Below are 20039 nucleotides of genomic sequence, written 5' to 3' on the forward strand. Positions count from 1 at the left end.
CTAGTCAAGTCTAAGTTACTAATGTGTGCAACAAACAGCAAGGGACCTAATAGTGTGGAACACCACCAAAAACCACTTTCTATTTGCAAAAGCATCCAGTAACCATTTCCCTCTTTCTACTGTCACTAAACTAAGTTTGCGTCCAACTTGTCTTATTCGCCTGCTTCCCATTAGCTATGAATTTTCTGTCCAGACTGCCACATGGGACCTCTTCGATTGCCTTTCTAAAACCTCTGCACCAAACTCCATCCTCTGGCCTATCCTTCTAGATATTTCCTCAAACAGATCAATTATTTTGTAAGACATGACTTTCCTCAACAAAGCCATTTTGGTAATCCCTGTTTAATTGGTGCCTTTCTAAGGAACAGTTAATCCTACCTCTGCGTATTGATTCTCATAATTTGCCCATCACCAAGGTCAGAATGACCAGCCTGTAACTATTTGGCCTATCTCTTACACCCTTTTGAACAATGGCATAGCATTCATTGATCTCCAATCCTTTGGTGCCTTGCCTACATCTAGTGAGGATTGAAAAATGATTCTCAGAGCATCCATTATTTCCTCTCCAGCTTCCTTTTAATAGCCTCATTATCTGGAATATCTGCACCATCCTCTCCCTTGTGCTGACAAAGATGAACTACTCATTAATGATGCTGCCCACATCTTCTGCTTCCACCCATCAGTTACATGTACATTTCTGATAGATTCTATCCTTTCTTCATCACTGTCTTGCTCTCAGTGTTCTGATAAAAGTCTTCTTTGGATTTTTCATAATTTCGCCAGCCAACAGTTTTTGTATTGTCTCTCTTTATTTTCCTAATTTCCATTTTCACTTCACCCTGTAACTTCAATAAGCTTCCTAAAGTATTACTGTTTTTGAGATTGTCCTCATTTTTCTACTTTATCTAACCTGTATACTTCTGGATAACTGGGGGCTCTAGATTTGGGAGACCCACTCTTTTTTTTGTGTGTGTGTGGGGACATGTCTGCATTGTGACCTCAGAATCTCATTTCTGAATGTCCCCCACTGATTTGCAACTGCCTTGCCTTCAGTAGCCGTATTATGTCCAGGTTTGCCAGAAATCTCTCAGCTTTTTGTAAACTTCGCCTTCACCCGATTTTAGAACGTTTTATCCCTGTTCTATCTTTTGTCCCTTTCCGTGATGATGCAAAATCTAAGTGTTTAATAATCAAGATCTCTAAAATGATAACATGTCACAACTTCAACCAACTCCCCTGCTTCATTTTCTAAGGTTAAATCTCATTGCACTTGTTACATGTTGGTTAAAAGAGTTCTCTTGAATGTGGATTCAAGAATTTTGTGCCTTCTATGCCATTCATACTGTTTGTATTTCTCTTGATATTTGTGTGTTTGAAGTATCCAAAGATTATTACCCTCCTTTTGCATTCAGAAATTAGTCGACATGTTTGTTCCTCTAATAATATCACATTATTTGGGGTCTTTGTGCATGCCGAGCAATATGGCTGCCTCTTCTTGTTTCTGAGGTCAACCCAATGGCCTCAGTTGATGTTTCATTTAGTATAGTGTCGCTTCTCACTGCTGTAATTGATTGTTCCACCATTAATGCTATGGCTGTGTGTTTTTATCTCCTTTTCTACACCCAGTGATGTTGAGCTAGCATCCTTGCCTCTCCTTATGTAAAGTCTCTGTTATAGGACTGATATCATATTGCCATGTATTTACTGTGCCCTCACTCACTGATTTTATTTACAATGTCCTTATGTTTACATTTCTACCTTTTTTAAATACTGTCCAATTCCTGTGCTGTGCACTTTTTGACTGGTTGTGTTCTGTCTTTCAGAGACACTCCCTAAATTTCTGCCTTCTATTTCCTGCTCTGAAGTTGCTCGCAAGTTCTCAACCTCCTGCTGATCCACTTTAAATCTTCCCTGAGAGCACTAGAAAATCTCCCTGCATGGATATTATCCTGATCCTGTTCAGGTGTACATTGTCTGTCTGATTTGTTCAGGACCCCTTTCTCCTGAACCAATCCCACTGTCCCAAAAATGCTCCCACACAAGAATTTCAGCCTCATATTCAATCGCTTAATTTCCTATTTCTGTGCTCACTAGCACATGGTACTGTAAATAATCTTGAGTACTGCTTTAAAGGTCCTGCCTTTTAATCTCCTAACTCCTTGAAATCTACTATTATGATCTCATCCCCATTTCTATCTAATCATTATGAACAATGTGGATTATGATCACTGTACTTTACCCCGGAGCAATGCCCTGTAACCACTTCATTAATATCCTGTACCTTAGCATCAGGGAGGCAACATACTGTCCTGTGGTCGGCAGCAGCAGAAATGCTTGACTAAGTTACCCCCTATCTCTATTGCCCCTCTGTCCTCCCTCCCCCTGTAAAACTGAGCAGGCTAACAGTGCCACTGCGGTACTATTGGTTGCACTGTCCTGAAGAACTGTTGCCCTCACAAATATCCAAAACGTGATACCCATTAGCAAGCAACATAGACTCAGCCTTCTTACAATACTGCTTTTTCTCCAACTGTTTAGCCGTCACCCATTCCCTCTCTGCCTGCAAGTTTCTAACCTTCAGTGTTTTCACCTTCCTGAATGAGCTGTCTATTTGGTACTCTTGCCTTGCACAATCATGATCCAGCCACTGCTCAAGTTCCGAAACCCAGAGCTCAAGTTTGTGTAGTCAGTGACCGTTCCCGCAGATGTGTTCACCTGGGATATATGATGTCTCCATCAGTTCTCACACATTACAGATTTACACTCCACTTGGCCAAGCTGGCCTGCCATCCTGCAACTTTAAAATCTATTTACTGTATTACAATTAGAATAGTTGAATAACTTACCAGTACTCACCAATCACCTTCCACTGTACAGAAGTAAGAGCCAATTACAGGAAAATGGTAGAAGATTTTATACTCTTGTACAACCAAAGCAGCACCCAGTGCAGATAAAGCATTTCTGAGGGAGGCTTTCCTCTGTGTTTCCTGAAGAAAGCTGACTCAAGCATCAGAAAAACATTCGAGCCAATCACGGATTAATTAGCTGCAGCTCTTAGAGCTTGTGAATCACTGATTTAACTTAAAGCTTAATTTATAGAGTACTATTTAGTTGATTGCTAAATTAAAAAAAATACTGTTCAGATTCTAAAAAGGAATCCCTTAAGATTTGTACTCAACAGCTCCCAGTCCAAACAACTTTCTTCTAAAAAAGCATGCATAATAGATTTATCTACGAGTCATAAATTTTCAATTCCCTTAAGATTGGGAATTACATTGGTTCAGGCTAAACAAAGACAGATGACTTTCAGTAGTCACTCACTGAACTTTTAGTAATCTATGTTTAAAAAAGAACTTTGTATAATTGCATAGATTTGCAAGGGTATTTATTTTTAAGAAGGCTTTTACTTAGACCTTTTTAGTGATTACTTCTGAAAAAGAAACCTCTTATATCTCTCACTCTCCTTGTCTGAGCAATGTAACATTATTTCATATGAAACAAACCACGAGAAAGATGGCTAGAAGCTGCATTGCAGTTAAATGTTGTTCCTCAAGTCTAATGGGTTAAAAACTTTGCCATTTATGCCTGCAGTAAGTTTTGCAATATGCACTGTCATGCTTAAAGTGTGTGTTGTATAAAATTGTGCTGTCCTCTAATTGAAATTGGTCACGGCTTCTACCCATGTTTCAATATGATATTGCATATATTTAAGATGAATATTTGGTAATTGTGAAAAGGAAAGGAAATTAATTCTGTTGGTGACAAAAATAAAATTGCCAAAGGTTAAAGTTCAAGTGGTGGTCAACAAAATGTTTCCTTTTATTGCTCCTGATACAATGGAGGAAAGGAACTGTTGGAAAACAATTGATTGTTGTGCAAAAAAAAAAGTCAGATTTACTTTATTAAAGAGTGTCTCATTCTGGTTTACATTGTGTATTAAATATGTTGATCAGAGCTGGAAAACAATCTTTATGTTAACCATTTCTCAAAATCATGGGTAACATTAGTAGGCAACAAAGACAATAATACAGGCTTGCAAAGTAATGACTGTTAATGCTGACCTCAAAGAAAGCCTCACCAGGGGACTAGCAATGTATTGTGGTGAAAAGTTTAGCTTTTTTCACAATGTAATGGACTACAGTGCTTTTTATTGAGGATTACCAGTATAGAGCTACAGTGATGTCATCCCACTGCCCAATTACATTAAGGAATTGTCACTGACACCAAATGAGAAATACTAGCAATTAAATTGACTTGGAGATGCCAGTGTTTGATTGGCGTGTACAAAGTTAAAAATCACACAACACCAGGTTATAGTCCAACAGGTTCATTTGGAAGCACTAGCTTTCGGAGCGCTGCTCCTTTTATCAAGTGGTTATGGAGTATAAGATTGTAAGACACTGAATTTATAGCAAAAGTTTACCGTATGATGTAACTATAATTATATGTTGAAAAAGACCTGTAAGTACAAATATACCCCACAAACTTTTTGTGTGTGTGTTGGTGGAGGGGGTGGTGGTAGTGGTTTTGAGTGAGTGTGAGTGTCAAGGGATATGAGTCTGTGAGAGGATATGTGAGTGTGGGAGGGTACGAGAGAGGGTCTGTAGGAGTGTGTCTCGTGTGACATGAACCCAAGGTCCCGGTTGAGTTTGTACTTGCAGAATTACATTTTACTTTGTTCAAAAACTGCATGAAACCATGTGAGATTCTGTAAATCCGTTTTTTTGGATGGGAATCAGTCTGTCCATTGTGGCACAGACAGCCTCACACAGGGAAGCTAACACCTTCAATATATTATCTGCGCCAACACGACACCAATTGTTAAAGTTCACTTGAGAATGTAACTTTTAAAAAAATGTTTTGCAATTTATAGATGAAAGAACTGAAAACATGGTCATTCTAAAAGATGAGAGACTTAACAAAAAATCCAGGTCTTTTTCAATATATAATATAAATTCTGTGTCTTACAATCTTATACTCAACAACCACCTGATGAAGGAGCAGTGCTCCGAAAGCCAGTGCTTCTAAATAAACCTGCCTGACTATAATCTGGTGTTGTGTGATTTTTAACCTAGCAATTAAATCACTTTTTTAAAAAAAAAGTTGTAAATACCATGAAATAAAAATTGAGATATACAAGACAGGTGAAGGTACAAGCTGAAATAGCCAGAGAAAAATCTTCCAAAAAAATGGTTTTAAAGATTTCGTAATTTATTTTACTAGAAAGACATAACACTGCACAAGTGATTTTTTTGGGGGCTAGACTTATTGTTGAGATTGATTTTAATGGTGGTTACTGTTAAAACCTATTGTTACTTGATTGAACAAGATCTGGCTATTTATAGAGCTTCTAATAGTCAAAGGGGAATGGAAATAGTGAAATTCTCCCATCAGTAACTGAGTTCTCAGTGGGGCAGTTGGGGTGGGCTTATAGCTGGACTGTGTGTGATCGGCAGCATCTTCAGGATTTCTGTGTTGATGTGTGCTTGTACTAAATCTTGAAGTTTTAGTCAGTTTCAGGATTTCACGCCGATGTGTGTTGACCGTTCCCTGTTGAAATTCTTAGTTTGACTTTCTTCCAGTTGTAGTTCGATCAATCAATTGTTTTAACAGAAACTGATACCCTTAAGTTGAAGTTCGCTTGAGATGGGCATATCTTGAGTTTAACTCCTAATATCAAATTCACAAACTGGCTTTAGTAATGCTAAGTAATATAAACCATATAGTTCCTCTTAATATTACTGTTCTCTTTTTTTCTTCTAGACATTCATATTCACAGATGGAGAGGACAAAGAGTTGCAAGCAAAGGCTGGTAAGTATAGAGGCAAGGATTGCTCCTGGAACTTTAACAAGTGGAGAAGAAGCTTGTTATCCTCACTTCACTGGGGAGTTCATTGGCTGTTGTTCAGCTGTATAAACTACTTTCTGAGTATCCCAGGAGCTCTATTCATAGATTTTTTTTCCACAGATTAGTTGGAATTCTCCAGAAACTCTCGAGAAAAACACTTTACAGTTTATATCCTGCAAGTGCTACTAATGTAAAAGTTAAGAAAATATTCTCCATTACATCTGCTGTCAGCATTTAGTCATAGAGTCATAGAGATGTACAGCATGGAAACAGACCCTTTGGTCCAACCCGTCCATGCCGACCAGATATCCCAACCCAATCTTGTCCCACCTGGCAGCACATGACCCATATCCCTCCAAACCCTTCCTATTCGTATACCCATCCAAATGCCTCTTAAATGTTGCAATTGTACCAGCCTCCACCACTTCCTCTGGCAGCTCATTCCATACACGTACCATCCTCTGCGTGAAAAAGTTGCCCCTTAGATCTCTTTTATATCTTTCCCCTCTCATGCTAAACCTATGCCTTCTAGTTCTGGACTCCCCAACCCCAGGGAAAAGACCTTGCCTATTTATCCTATTCATGCCCCTCATAATTTTGTAAACCTCTATAATGTCACCCCTCAGCCTCCGGCGCTCCAGGGAAAACAGCCACAGGCTGTTCAGCCTTTTCCTATAACTCAAATCCTCCAACCCTGGCAACATTCTTGTAAATCTTTTCTGAACCCTTTCAAGTTTCACAACATCTTTCCGATAGGAAGGAGACCAGAATTGCACGCAATATTCCAACAGCGGCCTAACCAATGTCCTGTACAGCCGCAACATGACCTCCCAACTCCTGTACTCAATACTCTGACCAATAAAGGAAAGCATACCAAATGCCTTCTTCACTGTCCTATTTACCTGTGACTCCACTTTCAAGGAGCTATGAACCTGCACTCCAAGGTCTCTTTGTTCAGCAACACTCCCGAGGACCTTACCATTAAGTGTGTAAGTCCTGCTAAGATTTGCTTTCCCAAAGTGCAGCACCTCGCATTTATCTGAATTAAACTCCATCTGCCACTTCTCAGCCCATTGTATCTGGCAATGTGAAAGCCATGTAAAAACAGCTGCTCAAATGTATATACATAAATTGATTTGTATTTTTCGGCTTTAGAAAAACATTTTGAAATGAAATAAAGAAAATCCTAGAGCTTATTAGGATAGCTGGTTGAAAATAAATTGGAGAGATATTATTTTTAAAAGGCCTTGTATGCCTTTTTGCTAATGGGAAGGGGGAGCTTGTTTTGGATGTGGCTTTATATAATCTGATTGGTCCTGACAAAGCTCAGTTCTCTTATGGAGTTCTGACTGGATAGCTGTGTAAAACCTCAACATCGACATCTTCCCTGGATGAGCACAGTGGAGTAGTCTGATAACTGGTTCATTACCATCAAGCAGATTTCTAATATCAATAAATCTCCGCATGATATGTTGGTAAGTCATAATTTTTTAATTTGATGGGCATTTGTGCCGACGGTCCATAGTGATGGACTTCTTCATTTCTACAAGAGGCTATGAATGAAGTCCTTCATGTCAGAAATGTATTTCTGAGGATCTGGTAATATTCTGCACTGGTGCTTACCTCCACACCTTAGTTAATTGTTTACTCAATAATTTGCTGAGCTGTGTCCCCGCCCAGTCAAGCACACCTCTCACTCTCTTGCTCATGCGCATACGAGCACACATGCACAAATGTACATACACTGCAAAAATACTCAGGTGCGTGCATTCACACACGTGTACACACACACACACCTGAGTGGAATCCATGCACGTAATGCTCCATAGGAAGTGAGTGCTCACAAAGCAGTCACAATGAAATGACTGTGCCTCTGCTTCCTGGTTGCTAAGGGACAAGCAACATCACTGGTCTGTTAAAGGCAATTAAATACATTGGTTGAATGTAGACTACACAGCAATAAACAAAGACACAGTGAGATAGTGGTCGGAAACAGTGTTCTATATGTTCATTAAGTCATTGAATATCATCAAAGAAAGGAATTGTCTGTTTCAACATGTCTCATCCTTTGGAATAGTCTGGAAAAGGCCCAAAGAGGTTTTTGGGTAATCCAAAATGGAGGACGGGAAAACACTGTGGCTATAGGAATTGCTCCTTTGTCTGAGGTATTTTCAGTGTTGGAACTGATTCCCTCAAATTCAAAGAATAGTAATTACTGTTTTATAAGCTGCTGCATTGTTTCGGAACTTTGGGGGGGAAACAATTTCAAAACAATGGCACTTTAAAAAGGAGGAAGAGAGACAAAGGCAGTGACCATATGGAAAGTGATTCAAACGGAGATAGAAATCTACACTGCTGTCTGACCCAGCAATGAAACTGTATAGCTGTTGTTTTAGCTGTCTGGTTTCAAGTATCTCTGGACATTGGGATTCATTCTAAGAAAAATAAACAAACAGTGAAATTCACAGCTTACCTTAGTGTGGGAAGCTCAGAGCAGGGGAGCACCTGTGTGGCTTTTTAAAGCGTAACCTTATTGTTTGTCTTTTGTAAATCTACAATAGTGGGTAGAAGAGGTTCTTTTTTGTTGTTATTGAGGTCTGGAGGCCTGTGACCAGCAGTGTGCCACAAGGATGGTACTGGTTCCACTGCTTTTAGTCATTTATATAAATGATTTGGATGTGAACATAGGAGGTATGATTAGTAAGTTTGCAGATGACACTAAAGTTGGAGGTGTAGTGGACAGCAAAGAAGGCTGACGTCCGAGTACAGCAGAATGTTGATCAGATGGGCCAGTGGGCCGAGGAGTGGCAGATGAAGTTTAATTTAGATAAATGTGAGGTGCTGCGTTTTGGAAAGGCAAATCATAGCATCTACTTGTGACTCCACTTTTAAGGAACTATGAACCTGCACTCCAAGGTCTCTTTGTTCAGCATTAATCTGCCAGGACCTTACTAATTAAGTATATAAGTCTTATACACTTAATGGTAAAGTCCTGAGGAGTGTTGCTGAACAAAGAGACCTTGGAGTGCAGATTCATAGCTCCTTGAAAGTGGAGTCGCAGGTAGATAGGATAGTGAAGAAGGCATTTGGAATGCTTTCCTTTATTGGTCAGAGTATTAAGTACAGGAGTTGGGAGGTCATGTTGTGGATGTACAGGACATTGGTTAGGCCATTTTTGGAATATTGTGTGCAATTCTGGTCTCTTTCCTATAGGAAGAATGTTGTGAAACTTGAAAGGGTTCAGAAAAAAATTACAAGGATGTTGCCAGGATTGGAGGATTTGAGCTACGAGAGGCTGAATAGACTGGGCCTATTCTCCCTAGAGTGTTGGAGGCTGAGGGGTGATCTTGGAGAGGTTTACAAAATCATGAGGGGCAAGGATGGGGTAAATAGGCAAGGCCTTTTCCCTTGGGGGGAGTCCCAAACTAGACGGCATAGGTTTAAGGTCAGAGGGGAAAGATTTAACCCAACGTTTTCATGCAGAGGGTGGTGCTTGTATGGAATGAGCTGCCAGAGAAAGTGGTGGAGTCTGGCATAATTCCAACATTTAAAAGGATGGGTATATGAATAAGAAGTGTTTGGAGGGATATGGGCCAATGCTGACAAATGGGACTTTAGGATATCTGGTTGGTATGGGCGAGTTGAACCGAAGAGTCAGATTCCATGCTGTATATCTCTGAATCTGTGAAGACTTTGGATCCATAACTCGACAACTGTTGGTGATTATTTGTGACACTAGTGGCAACTGCAGAGAAACTGTTTACTGTTCTCACATGCATGCGTTGGCTGCGTTTAGGTTCTTTATGTGAGAAAAACATAGATTAAATTACCAAGGTAAAAGCAGCTAGAGAACTTGCTGAGATGTTGTGCTCCACAAAATGGTGATTATTCTATAAAATTATGCACCATACTAGCTATACTTTGATATTGCAATATTTTAAATAAAGTTTACTTTCAATATAAATTTAAACATTTGACCCTGCATACATAATAACTGTGAATATGTTTCAATGTGATTTCTTAACTGGACTCACTTTAGGATTGGCATGAAGATGCAAAAGCGTTATATTAATGCAAGTTTTTTCTTTCTTGCAAAGCTGTCTTGGGAGTTCATTTGAAAGGTAACATGACCCAGTTTTATGTAAATTGTTTATTGATGAAGCTACCTTAAAGAATATACATTTGGATCAGAGGTCATAGTGTATTGGAAACTCTTAGAATGGGGAACTCATTGCGTTCAAGACAATCTTGGAAATGATGGGAAAGACATATAAATTGGTGGAGTTATAGTCGCCACTAGCTTTTGAAAATCAAATTTTTATTTTTCAAAGAGAAACATGCTGTGGTACATGACTGTAAATGTTAAGCATATATTTTTGAATTGGGAAAATCTTATTTCATCCAAAGAGTTGAACTAAAAAGAGATTTAGCCACATGAGAGTAATTGAATATTTGGCTGTTGCTCAAGTGATGAGCTAATCATGCTATCTTTCTGTTTTTTCTTTGTTTAGGAGATCGCATGATTAATACCAATTGCTCTGCTGCACATACACGTCAAGCGCTTTGTTGTAAGATGTCTGTGGAGTATGACAAATTCATTGAATCCAAAAAAAAGTAAGCTTACTTAGAAAATGTGTCCATCCAATAGGCTGCACTATCACTTTGGCGAAAATGAGGACTGCAGATGCTGGAGATCAGAGTCAAGATTAGAGTGGTGCTGGAAAAGTGCAGCAGGTCAGGCAGCATCTGAGAAACAGGAAAATCGATGTATCGGGCAAAAGCCCTTAATCAGGACCACTCTAATCTTGGACTATCAGTTTGTCTACTGGAGTGCGTAGATTCCAGGGGTCCCTGGCATTTTCTATATTTGACTTGTTTTTGCGCTGTGACTTTCACTGGTATATTTTGACTATTGCTGGATGGTTATAAAAAATAACATTTCCTGCAATTTTTGGGTTGCTGATACTTAACCAGATTGAAGTTGGGGTCCTCTAAAAGTGTACCACTGGTTCCGCTTTCTCCAATACAACCCCGCCACTCCACACCTCCCCTGCTTTGAAGCATAGGAAGATTTGAAAACCACTGAAATAAATACCAGCAACATGAAATGCATAAAAAAAATAAAGTGACTGAGGGGAGTTACGCATATGTGTTCAGCTTGTGAGCTATGTCAGTCTGAAGCTGTTTGACCAGCTCAGGACACATTGACAGATTTTACAGACTTATTTAAGTTAGCTGTAAAGAATTGAGAGACAATCCAATGTTTTATTCCAGGGAAACTTCTTATCAACCATCATTGGCAGAATGAAGTATTATCTGTTATACAGAAATTCAAGCCTTCATACCAATAATAATATTAAAGTATCGATATCAATTAGCATGTTAAACCACTCTAGCTGGCACAAAGCTCTGTTATGGAAAAAAAAATGAAAAGGCACTTTGATTATGTGCAATTTTTAGAAATCTATTAATTCCAGTTTCAGAAATAGTCTTGCAAGTAATTGTTTTTGTTTTTCCTTAGCTCAGGTGGATTATTGTGGGATAATCGTAGTTGAATTATGATTGAGGAAAGTCAGTTTTTTTTAAAGAAAATCATTCTAAAGGCTAGCAATCTCAAAGCTAATTCATTATCACTCAGTCTGGGAAGCCAGTCACTCCTTTTCTTTCTTTTAACAGTCCATAGCAGAGATACCGAAGTACAATGTTCGAAAGGACAATATGCCATTCTGCAAAAAAAAAAATCAGAACCTGGAGTCTGACAAAAGTTAGATTAGATTAGATTAGATTAGATTACTTACAGTGTGGAAACAGGCCCTTCGGCCCAACATGTCCACACCGACCCGCCGAAGCGCAACCCACCCATACCCGTACATTTACCCCTTACCTAACACTACAGGCAATTTAGCATGGCCAATTCACCTAACCTGCACATCTTTGGACTGTGGGAGGAAACCGGAGCACCCGGAGGAAACCCACGCAGACACGGGGAGAACGTGCAAACTCCAAACAGTCAGTCGCCTGAGGCGGGAATTGAACCCAGGTCTCTGGCACTGTGAGGCAGCAGTGCTAACCACTGTGCCACCGTCCCGCCCACTTAGTTTAGTGGTTATGTTACTGGAGCAGTAGTTCAGACTTTGGACTAATCACCTAGGGATCACAAATTTAAATGGCACTATGGCAGTTTAAGAATTTAAAAGATGTCTAGAAATTAACGGAGAAGGTTGGTATGTGTAAGAATAGTAATCCAAGCTGTTAAATTCTTGTAAAAACTCAACTTTACTTGATTACCTAACATACTGTAGTGAAGGAGACTTGTCCTTACTTGGTCCAGCGTATATGTGGACTCCAGTTCTCACGTGCTTAGTTCCTACAACTCTCTTAAATAAGCCATTCTGCTGTGTCAACCCTACCAAAAATTACCTTTTGCAGCCATTATGAAGCAAACATCACCATTACCTGAGGGTGTGAACATACAGGCGTACGTTCCCATCTACTCCCGGTAACCTTTGATTCCACTGCTTAGTGAAAAACTTGTCTACCACCATCTTAAAAATATGTCAACCGGCTCACCATATCTATAGTACATGTTACACCATCAAGGTACTCCAATAAGTTGGCTAAACATGATTTTCCTTTCAGAAAACCATGCTGACTCTTCCCAATTACCTTGACTATTTTTACGTACCCAGCTACAACCTCCTTGAATGATTGAATCTTAACCCCTGCCTGATGACAAATGCCAAGCTCACTGGTCTATGTTTTCTGGTTTCTGCCTCCCGCCCCGCTTGAATAGAGGGGTTATATACTACTTTCCAGTCTGGAACCTGTCCAGAATCTAGTGAATTTTGGGAAATTAAGATCAGTATCTAGTTAGCTATCTCTTTTCAATCTCATATTGCCCATGTGCCATGGTTCAAAGTTCAGTAATTGATTTTTCAATCTCTGCTGTGTTACTGAAAGGCTAAGACTGATGTTTTCTCTCAGGAAAGGAAACAGAATAAGATGTAATTTCACCAGGCAGTCTGCAAGCTGCTGCTGACAATAGCTAACAGGGAGTCACTGGCAAATCCTTTACTGTCATTCTCAGCCAAACATGAGTGGAAACGAAAATATAAGTTTCATAAAAAAAGTACCTTCTTTCTCTCCAACTTGAATAGAGTTTAATTGTCATATATAATCTGCTGCAAGTATAATTTACAATGGTGTTACAATTCACGTATCACACTTGAATTATTGAAAGGAAAATGAAGCAAACTACTAATTGGACACATTTCTTGCACACTGATTGCAAGGTTTTGTTAGGATCCTCATTACCTTCTGATACTGGGACTCGAATTTTACAGAGACGTTAACTTATTTCTTAATATATTAAAAAGAAAATATATTTTCTACTGTCAGAAATGCATGGCTATCACAATGTATCATTTGAATTATGAAGACCTTTCTATTTTAACATTGTTTTCCAGATGGTTTTGCCATGTTGACGATGACAATTATGTAAATATTCGCAGTTTAGTCTACTTATTATCCGCATACTCGCACACTCAAGATGTTTATATTGGTAGACCAAGTCTTGATCATCCAGTGGAGGCTGCAGAGCGGGTGAAGAGTGATGGGTCGGTAAGTGCAGTGTGTGTATATATGTACGGATTCAGTAGATGAATCTTTTTGTCAATGTCAATTATACTGTTCATTTCATTTGTGACAAGATGTTAAATACATATTGATGTGTCCAGATTGCCTAGTTACTACTTATCATTTTCTGACATTGGGGTTCTGAAAACCTGTGGTGATAACCAGTCATTACTCCACTTGGAATTCTGTCTCTGAACAAATGAAGTTCTCAAAAGTGAAATGTAACTGACGAGACAAATTATACCAGCTTATTCCTATCTTTATTACAAATGACATTGTGGAAACATAGTCTTATTTGTGTCCCTCAGACGACTGTGAAGTTCTGGTTTGCCACAGGAGGAGCTGGGTTCTGTATCAGCCGTGGATTGGCACTAAAGATGAGTCCATGGGCCAGGTACTACGTTTTTCTCATAGATGTTGATTAATGCAGCTAAGTAGATTGTCAGTTGATACTTTTGCTGATGTGCTTCGTCGCAATTCCGTGTGAGTACTTCACTTATGTTTGAAGGTTCACTTTAGGGAATACACCTATTTAGTTGACAAAGAAGTGAAGTGGACAGAGTCTACCATTGCCAGGATTGTGTTCTCTGGTGTTCATGTCTGGTAGGCTCAGTTGTTATCACTCTCACAGCCTTGAAGCTGAAAACAACGCCTACATGAAAATGAGAACATTTGTTTTGGATCATACCCATTTGGAAGTGCTGGAGGAGTGATTCACCGTAGGTTAAAACTCCATTAAATCCTGCTCTTCAGAATAGAGATAGCTTAATGAGCTAGCACTAGCATCAATATGTTTAGTTTGAGGGCTTTGTGTTAATTTGTGCCTTTCTGTTGCTGGGAATAGAATTAGATTTGTGTCAATGGGTTACAAGCTGCACTCAATAGGAATTCACTTGGTTACTATGACAACAGCATTTCCACATGTTCCGCACACAAGCTCCAAGCTTTTTAATTTGTTTGTGGGAAATGGCTATTGCCGGTAGGGCCAACATTTAAAGTTAAATTATAATTATATTTGAGAAGATGCTGAGTCACCTTCTCTTGTACCACTGTAATCTATTGACAGTGCAGTTAGAGAGGATGTTCCAGGGTTTTCACCCAACAGCTGACTTGGTGGTGTTTCCATCCATCTAATGCCATTGCTCTTGAATGGACTTGTAAGTTGCTCTTAAAGGAGACTTGCAGCAAATCTTGTATGTTTTACACACTATTACCACTGCGCCAATGGTCAAAGGTGTCAATATTTTAATGTGGTGGATGGGATACCTAGTTAAGCAGGATGTTTGCCCTGGATGGTGCCAAGATTGAGTGTTCTTGGAGATGCACTGATGTGAGCATGTGAAAAATATTCCATCGCGGCTCCTGACTTGTGGCTTGTAGATTGTGAACAGGCTTTAAGATATCAGAATGTGAGTTATTCACTGCAGAATTCCCAGCCGCTGACTTTCCTTTGTAGCCATAGTATGTATGTTGCTGATCCAGTTAGATTTCTGGTCAATAGTAACCCCAAGAACACTGACGATGGGAGATACAGTGATTATAATACAGATAAATGTCAAGGGTAGATTCTTAGATTAATTGTAGTTGGGAGATGATCATTGCCAAATACTTGTGGCACAAATCTTTTTTTATTACATATCCACCCAGACCGTTGGCTGCACATTGGCTCAGTGGTTAGCCCTGCTGCCTCGGAGCACCAAGCACCTGGCTTTGGGTTCGATTCCAGCCTTGGGCGACTGTCTGTGTGGTGTTTGCACATTCACCCAGTGTCTGCATGGGTTTTGTCTGGCTGCTCCACTTTCCTCCCACAGTCCAAAGATGTGCAGGTTTGGTCAATTGGCCATGCTGAATTGCCTGCCGTGTCCATAGATGTAAAGGCTAAGTGGGTTAGCCTTGGGAAATGTAGGGTTATATGGATAGGGTAGCAGTGTAAGTCTGTGTGGGATATTCTTCGGAGGGTCAGTGTGGAATCAATGGGCTGAGTGGCCTGCTTCCAAAAGTAGGGATTCAGTGAAACTGGAATATTATCCAGGTCTTGTTTAATGTGATTTGGAGATGCCAGTGTTAGACTGGTGTGCACAAAGTTAAAAATCACACAATACAAGGTTATAGTCCAACAGGTTTAATTGGAAGCACTAGCTTTCGGAGCGGCGCTCCTTCATCAGGTGATTGTCCTTCCTGATGCAGGAGCGTCGCTCCGAAAGCTAGTGTGCTTCCAATTAAACCTGTTGGACTATAACCTGGTGTTGTGTGATTTTTAACTTTGTTTAATGTGAACACAGACCAATATCTAGAATTTTGAATGGCACTGAACATTTGTACAGTCATCACCAAATATTCCACTTCTGATCTTAAGGAAGGAATATCAGTGAAGCAGCTGAAGATAACTTGGCCTAGGACATGGTTTTCTTAGGAAATGAAGATTAAAAATTAAATAATTAAACAAACTTGTTTGAAAGTTTACTGTTTTCTTTAGTTCAATGACTTGTGTTTTTGAACATCATTGACATTGGCCAACATGTATGGATCTTGAATACAGCAAGTGATTTCTGTAAACACTTACTTGTTACTTATTATTTGGTCTCTGTTTGTATATCTTGAATTCTTGAATGATTATTAAACACCCTGCCTGAAACACTCCATAGAAAATTAAAGTAGGTGTTAGTAAAATAAAGAGTTCAGATTCACAAACTGCACAAAAGCTTTTCTAGTAAGACCAAAGCTAGTGAAAACTGAACAACATATGAGTGCCACCCACGCATATACAGCTTGTTTGAATTCAGCTGCATTCACTCAGCTTTTAGATTCTTTGAGTGTGAATAAAACAATTGGGCCTTTCTATCTTTCTCTCTTGCCCCCCCCCACCTCTGGCTGCACCTACTTCCTTCCAGGTTACAATCTGGTTGCCACGTCCAAGATCTTCTCTTGGTCTCTACCACTGAACCTTGCTCCTCCACATTGCTTCAAGATCTTAGAGCCACTAGCTTACATCCTATTCAAGTGGGTTAGTTACTATCTGGCTGTTGTCTCGCAAAACTTCAATATTGGCAGTTAAGTTAATTTACAAAGAACAATGCAGCACAGGACAGGCTGAATTGCCCACCGAGCCTGTGCCAACACTTGACACTTTATAGACTGAAACTGTTTTGCTTCGATGTATTCTGTATCTCACTGTTCCTGCCTGTTTATATATCTGTCAAAATGACTCTTAAACATTGCTGTTGTATCACTGCCTCCACCTTCTCTGGGAGCACATTCCAGGCACTTAATCACCCTCTGTATTAAAAAAAACCTGCCTCTCACATCTCCTTTCAGCTTTTCCCCTTTTACCTTATCCATTACTAGAGGAAATTGGTTATTTCCACCCTGGGATAAAGACTCTTGACTATCCATTCCCATCCATGCCTCTCATAAGTTTGTAAACTTCTTTCAGGCTGCCCTGTCATCCTTGGACTTTCACATGAAAACAAACAAAGTTTGCTCAATCTCAAAGCTAGTACGCACCAAACCAGGCAGCATCCTAGTAAGCCTTTTCTGTACCTTCTCCAAAGCCTCCACGTCCTTCTGGAACTATGACAACCAGAACTACACATCATTTTCTAAACGTGGCCAATCTAAAGTTCTTGCTAATTTTTATATTCTGTGCTCTGACCAATGAAGGCAAGTATGTCATATGTTTTCTTGACCACTTTATCCACTTGTGTTGCCACTTTAAGGAACTATGGACCTGTACAGCTAGATACTTCTGTATGTTGTTGCTCTTAAGGGCTCTGCCATTTACTGTATTCTTCTGTCCTGCTAAAAGTCTTCCAAAATGCATCATCAACTGTTTGTCCAATTAAAACTCCATCTGCTGTTTCTCCACCCAACTTTCGAGCCTATCTTTGTCCTGTTGTACCCTCTGGCAATCCTTCTACTTATCTGCAGTTCACCAATCATTGTGGCCTCTATAAACTTGCTAATCAGGCCACCCACATTCTCTTCTAATCATTTATACATATTAGAAACAACAGGGGTCCCAACACACAACACATCTGATAACTGATCTCCAATCTGAAATATACTTTCCACCTCTACTCTCTGTCTTCTATGACTAAGCCAGTTTGATATCCATCCAACCAGCTCACCGTGGATCCCGTGTAACTTCATATTCTCTATCTGCCTGCCATGAAGGACCTTGGCAAAGGACTTGCTAAAGTCCATATAGACAGCATTTAATGCCCTGCCCTCATCTATCAACTTTATCACTTTCTCAAAAAAACTCAATCAAGTCAGTGAGACATGACCTTCCATGCTCAACACTATGTTGCCTATCAGTAATAAGTCCATATTTTTCCAAATGTGAGTAAATCCTATCCCTAAGAATCCTTTCCAGTAATTTCCCTACCACTGACGTAAGGCCCACTGGCCTGTAATTTCCTGGATTATCCCTGTTGCCCTTCTCAAACAAAGGAACAAAGCTGGTTATTCTCCAGTCCTCTGGGACCTCTCGTGACTAAAGATGATATAAAAATCTTATACAAGGCCTCAGCAATTTCCTCATCTGCCACCTTCAGCATTCTGGGATAGATCACATTAGGTCTGGGGACTTGTTTACCTTCATGCTTTGCAAAACGCTCAACCATTTTTTTTATACTGACATGCCCTAGAATATTAGCATACCCCTTCCAAGACTCCCCATCCACCACATCCTTCTCCTTTGTGAATACTGATGCAAAGTATCATTAAAGACCTTATTCACTTTCATTGGCTCTACGCATAAATTTCCAAATTTGTCCTCGAGTAGACCTACCTTTTCCTTAGCTACCCAGTTGTTCCTTGTATATGTATAAAATAGTGAGTATCGAGAAGATTTGTAGCTCAGGTTGAGGTTCAGGATGTAAGTTTGCTCACTGAGCTGGAAGCTTTGTTTTCAGACATTTCGTCACCATACCAGGTAACATCATTAGTGAGCCTCCGGTGAAGCACTGGTGACTCGCTTTCTGTTTGTGTTTAGGTTTCCCTGGGTTGGTGACATCATTGCCTGTGGTGATGTTCCTGTTGGAACTCTATCCAACCGGAACTCTATCAACAAACATGTGACTTAGACTCCATTTATCACCCTTTGAGAAAAGAACAGGAAATGACATCACCAACCCAAGGAAAACCAAACACAGAAATAGAAAGTGGGTCACAAACATCAGTGCATCACCAGAGGCTCACTGATGATGTAACCTCATATGGTGACAAAACATCTGAGAATGAACCTTCCAACTTAGCGAGCAAACTTGCATCCATATGTAAAGAAATGCTATGGGATTTTCCTTAATCATGGTTGTTAAAGATACTTCATGGCCCCTTTTAGCCTATTCAGTTCTTCTGTATTCTTTTGTATTCTTCAAGCGCTCTGTATGTCTTCGGTTTCCTAATCGTTACATATGTCTCCTTTTTCTTTTTTACTAAGCTCTCAAATTCTCTTGTCATCTAAGGTCCCCAAATCTTGCTATCCTTATCCTTTAATTTCACAGGAACATGCTGGTCTTGATCTCTAATCAACTGGTCTTTAAATGATTTCCACATCATAGATGTGGCTTTACCCTCCAAACAGCTGCCTATAAACTACACTCCCCAGCCTCTGCCTCATATTGTGGTAGTTAACGTTCCCCCAGTATTTTAGTAATTTAGTACTTTCAACCAAGGACTACGCTTATCCTTGGCTATAAGTAACTTAAAACTTGTGGAATTATGGTCATGGTTCCTGATGCTGCACTGCTAAAACTTCAATCACCTGCTGGGTTCATTTCCCAGTACCAGGTCTAGAATGGCCCTATCTCTAGTTGGACTATTTGCGTGTTGTTTCAGAAAACCATTCTGGACATAGTTAACAAATTTCAACCCACTATCCAAGCTCCTGACACTAAGTCAGATCTCGTCAATATAAGGGAAGTCAAAATCACCCATTACAACACCCTGTTTTTAGATATTTCTATAATCTGAACAAATATCTATTCCTCCTCACCCACTGGCTGTTGGGAGGCCTGTAGTACAATCCTATCAAAGTGATTGCACCCTTCCTATTCCTGAGCTCTACCCATGTGGCTTCACTGGTTGCAGACACCACCACCCCAATGTCCTCCCTCAGTACAATTATGATATTTTCCCGAATCGGCCATGTAACTCTCCATCCCTTTTACATCCCTCTGTATTTTGCTTGAAACATATAAATCCCTAACCGTTAAGCCAGTCTTATCCCTCCCTCAACTAAGTCTCTGTAATAGCTATAAGATCATAGTTATATGTACTAATTCAAGCATCTGCCTTACCTGTCATACACCACAAGTTAAAACAGACAACCTGCCATGTTCAGTAACCTCTCTCTCTCTTCCTCTTCTTCTTACTGGCTTTAGTCTTTGACTCCTCTGCAGTCATTTTACTTGCTGACCTACTGCTCTGGTTCCACATTCCTGAAAGCTTCCCTCCTATACCAGCTGATTAGCCATGTATTTACCTGTACTATCTTCCTATTCCTAGCCTCACTGGCATGTTACAGAGGGCATAATCCTGAAATTCCAACCCT

General features: G+C 39.8%; 1 protein-coding gene across 3 annotated transcripts in view; it reads left to right on the plus strand.

The window, feature by feature from the left end:
• rfng (RFNG O-fucosylpeptide 3-beta-N-acetylglucosaminyltransferase) overlaps positions 1–20039 on the plus strand; it is a 54611-nt gene that overhangs the window by 19749 nt on the left and 14823 nt on the right. For 2 of the 3 annotated variants that reach the window (XM_043714715.2, XM_043714714.2), the window contains exons 2-6: positions 5764–5812; positions 9946–9969; positions 10360–10462; positions 13315–13468; positions 13792–13877. In XM_043714715.2, coding sequence (XP_043570650.2) covers positions 5764–5812; positions 9946–9969; positions 10360–10462; positions 13315–13468; positions 13792–13877 — 416 coding nt within the window. The remainder of the gene's footprint in view (positions 1–5763; positions 5813–9945; positions 9970–10359; positions 10463–13314; positions 13469–13791; positions 13878–20039) is intronic. The other variant, XM_043714716.2, reaches the window with a different exon arrangement.

Source organism: Chiloscyllium plagiosum, unplaced genomic scaffold, assembly GCF_037043375.1.
Source record: "Chiloscyllium plagiosum isolate Xiang-an unplaced genomic scaffold, Cpla_swu_hap1 HiC_scaffold_25, whole genome shotgun sequence".
Classification (NCBI taxonomy): Eukaryota; Metazoa; Chordata; class Chondrichthyes; order Orectolobiformes; family Hemiscylliidae; genus Chiloscyllium; species Chiloscyllium plagiosum.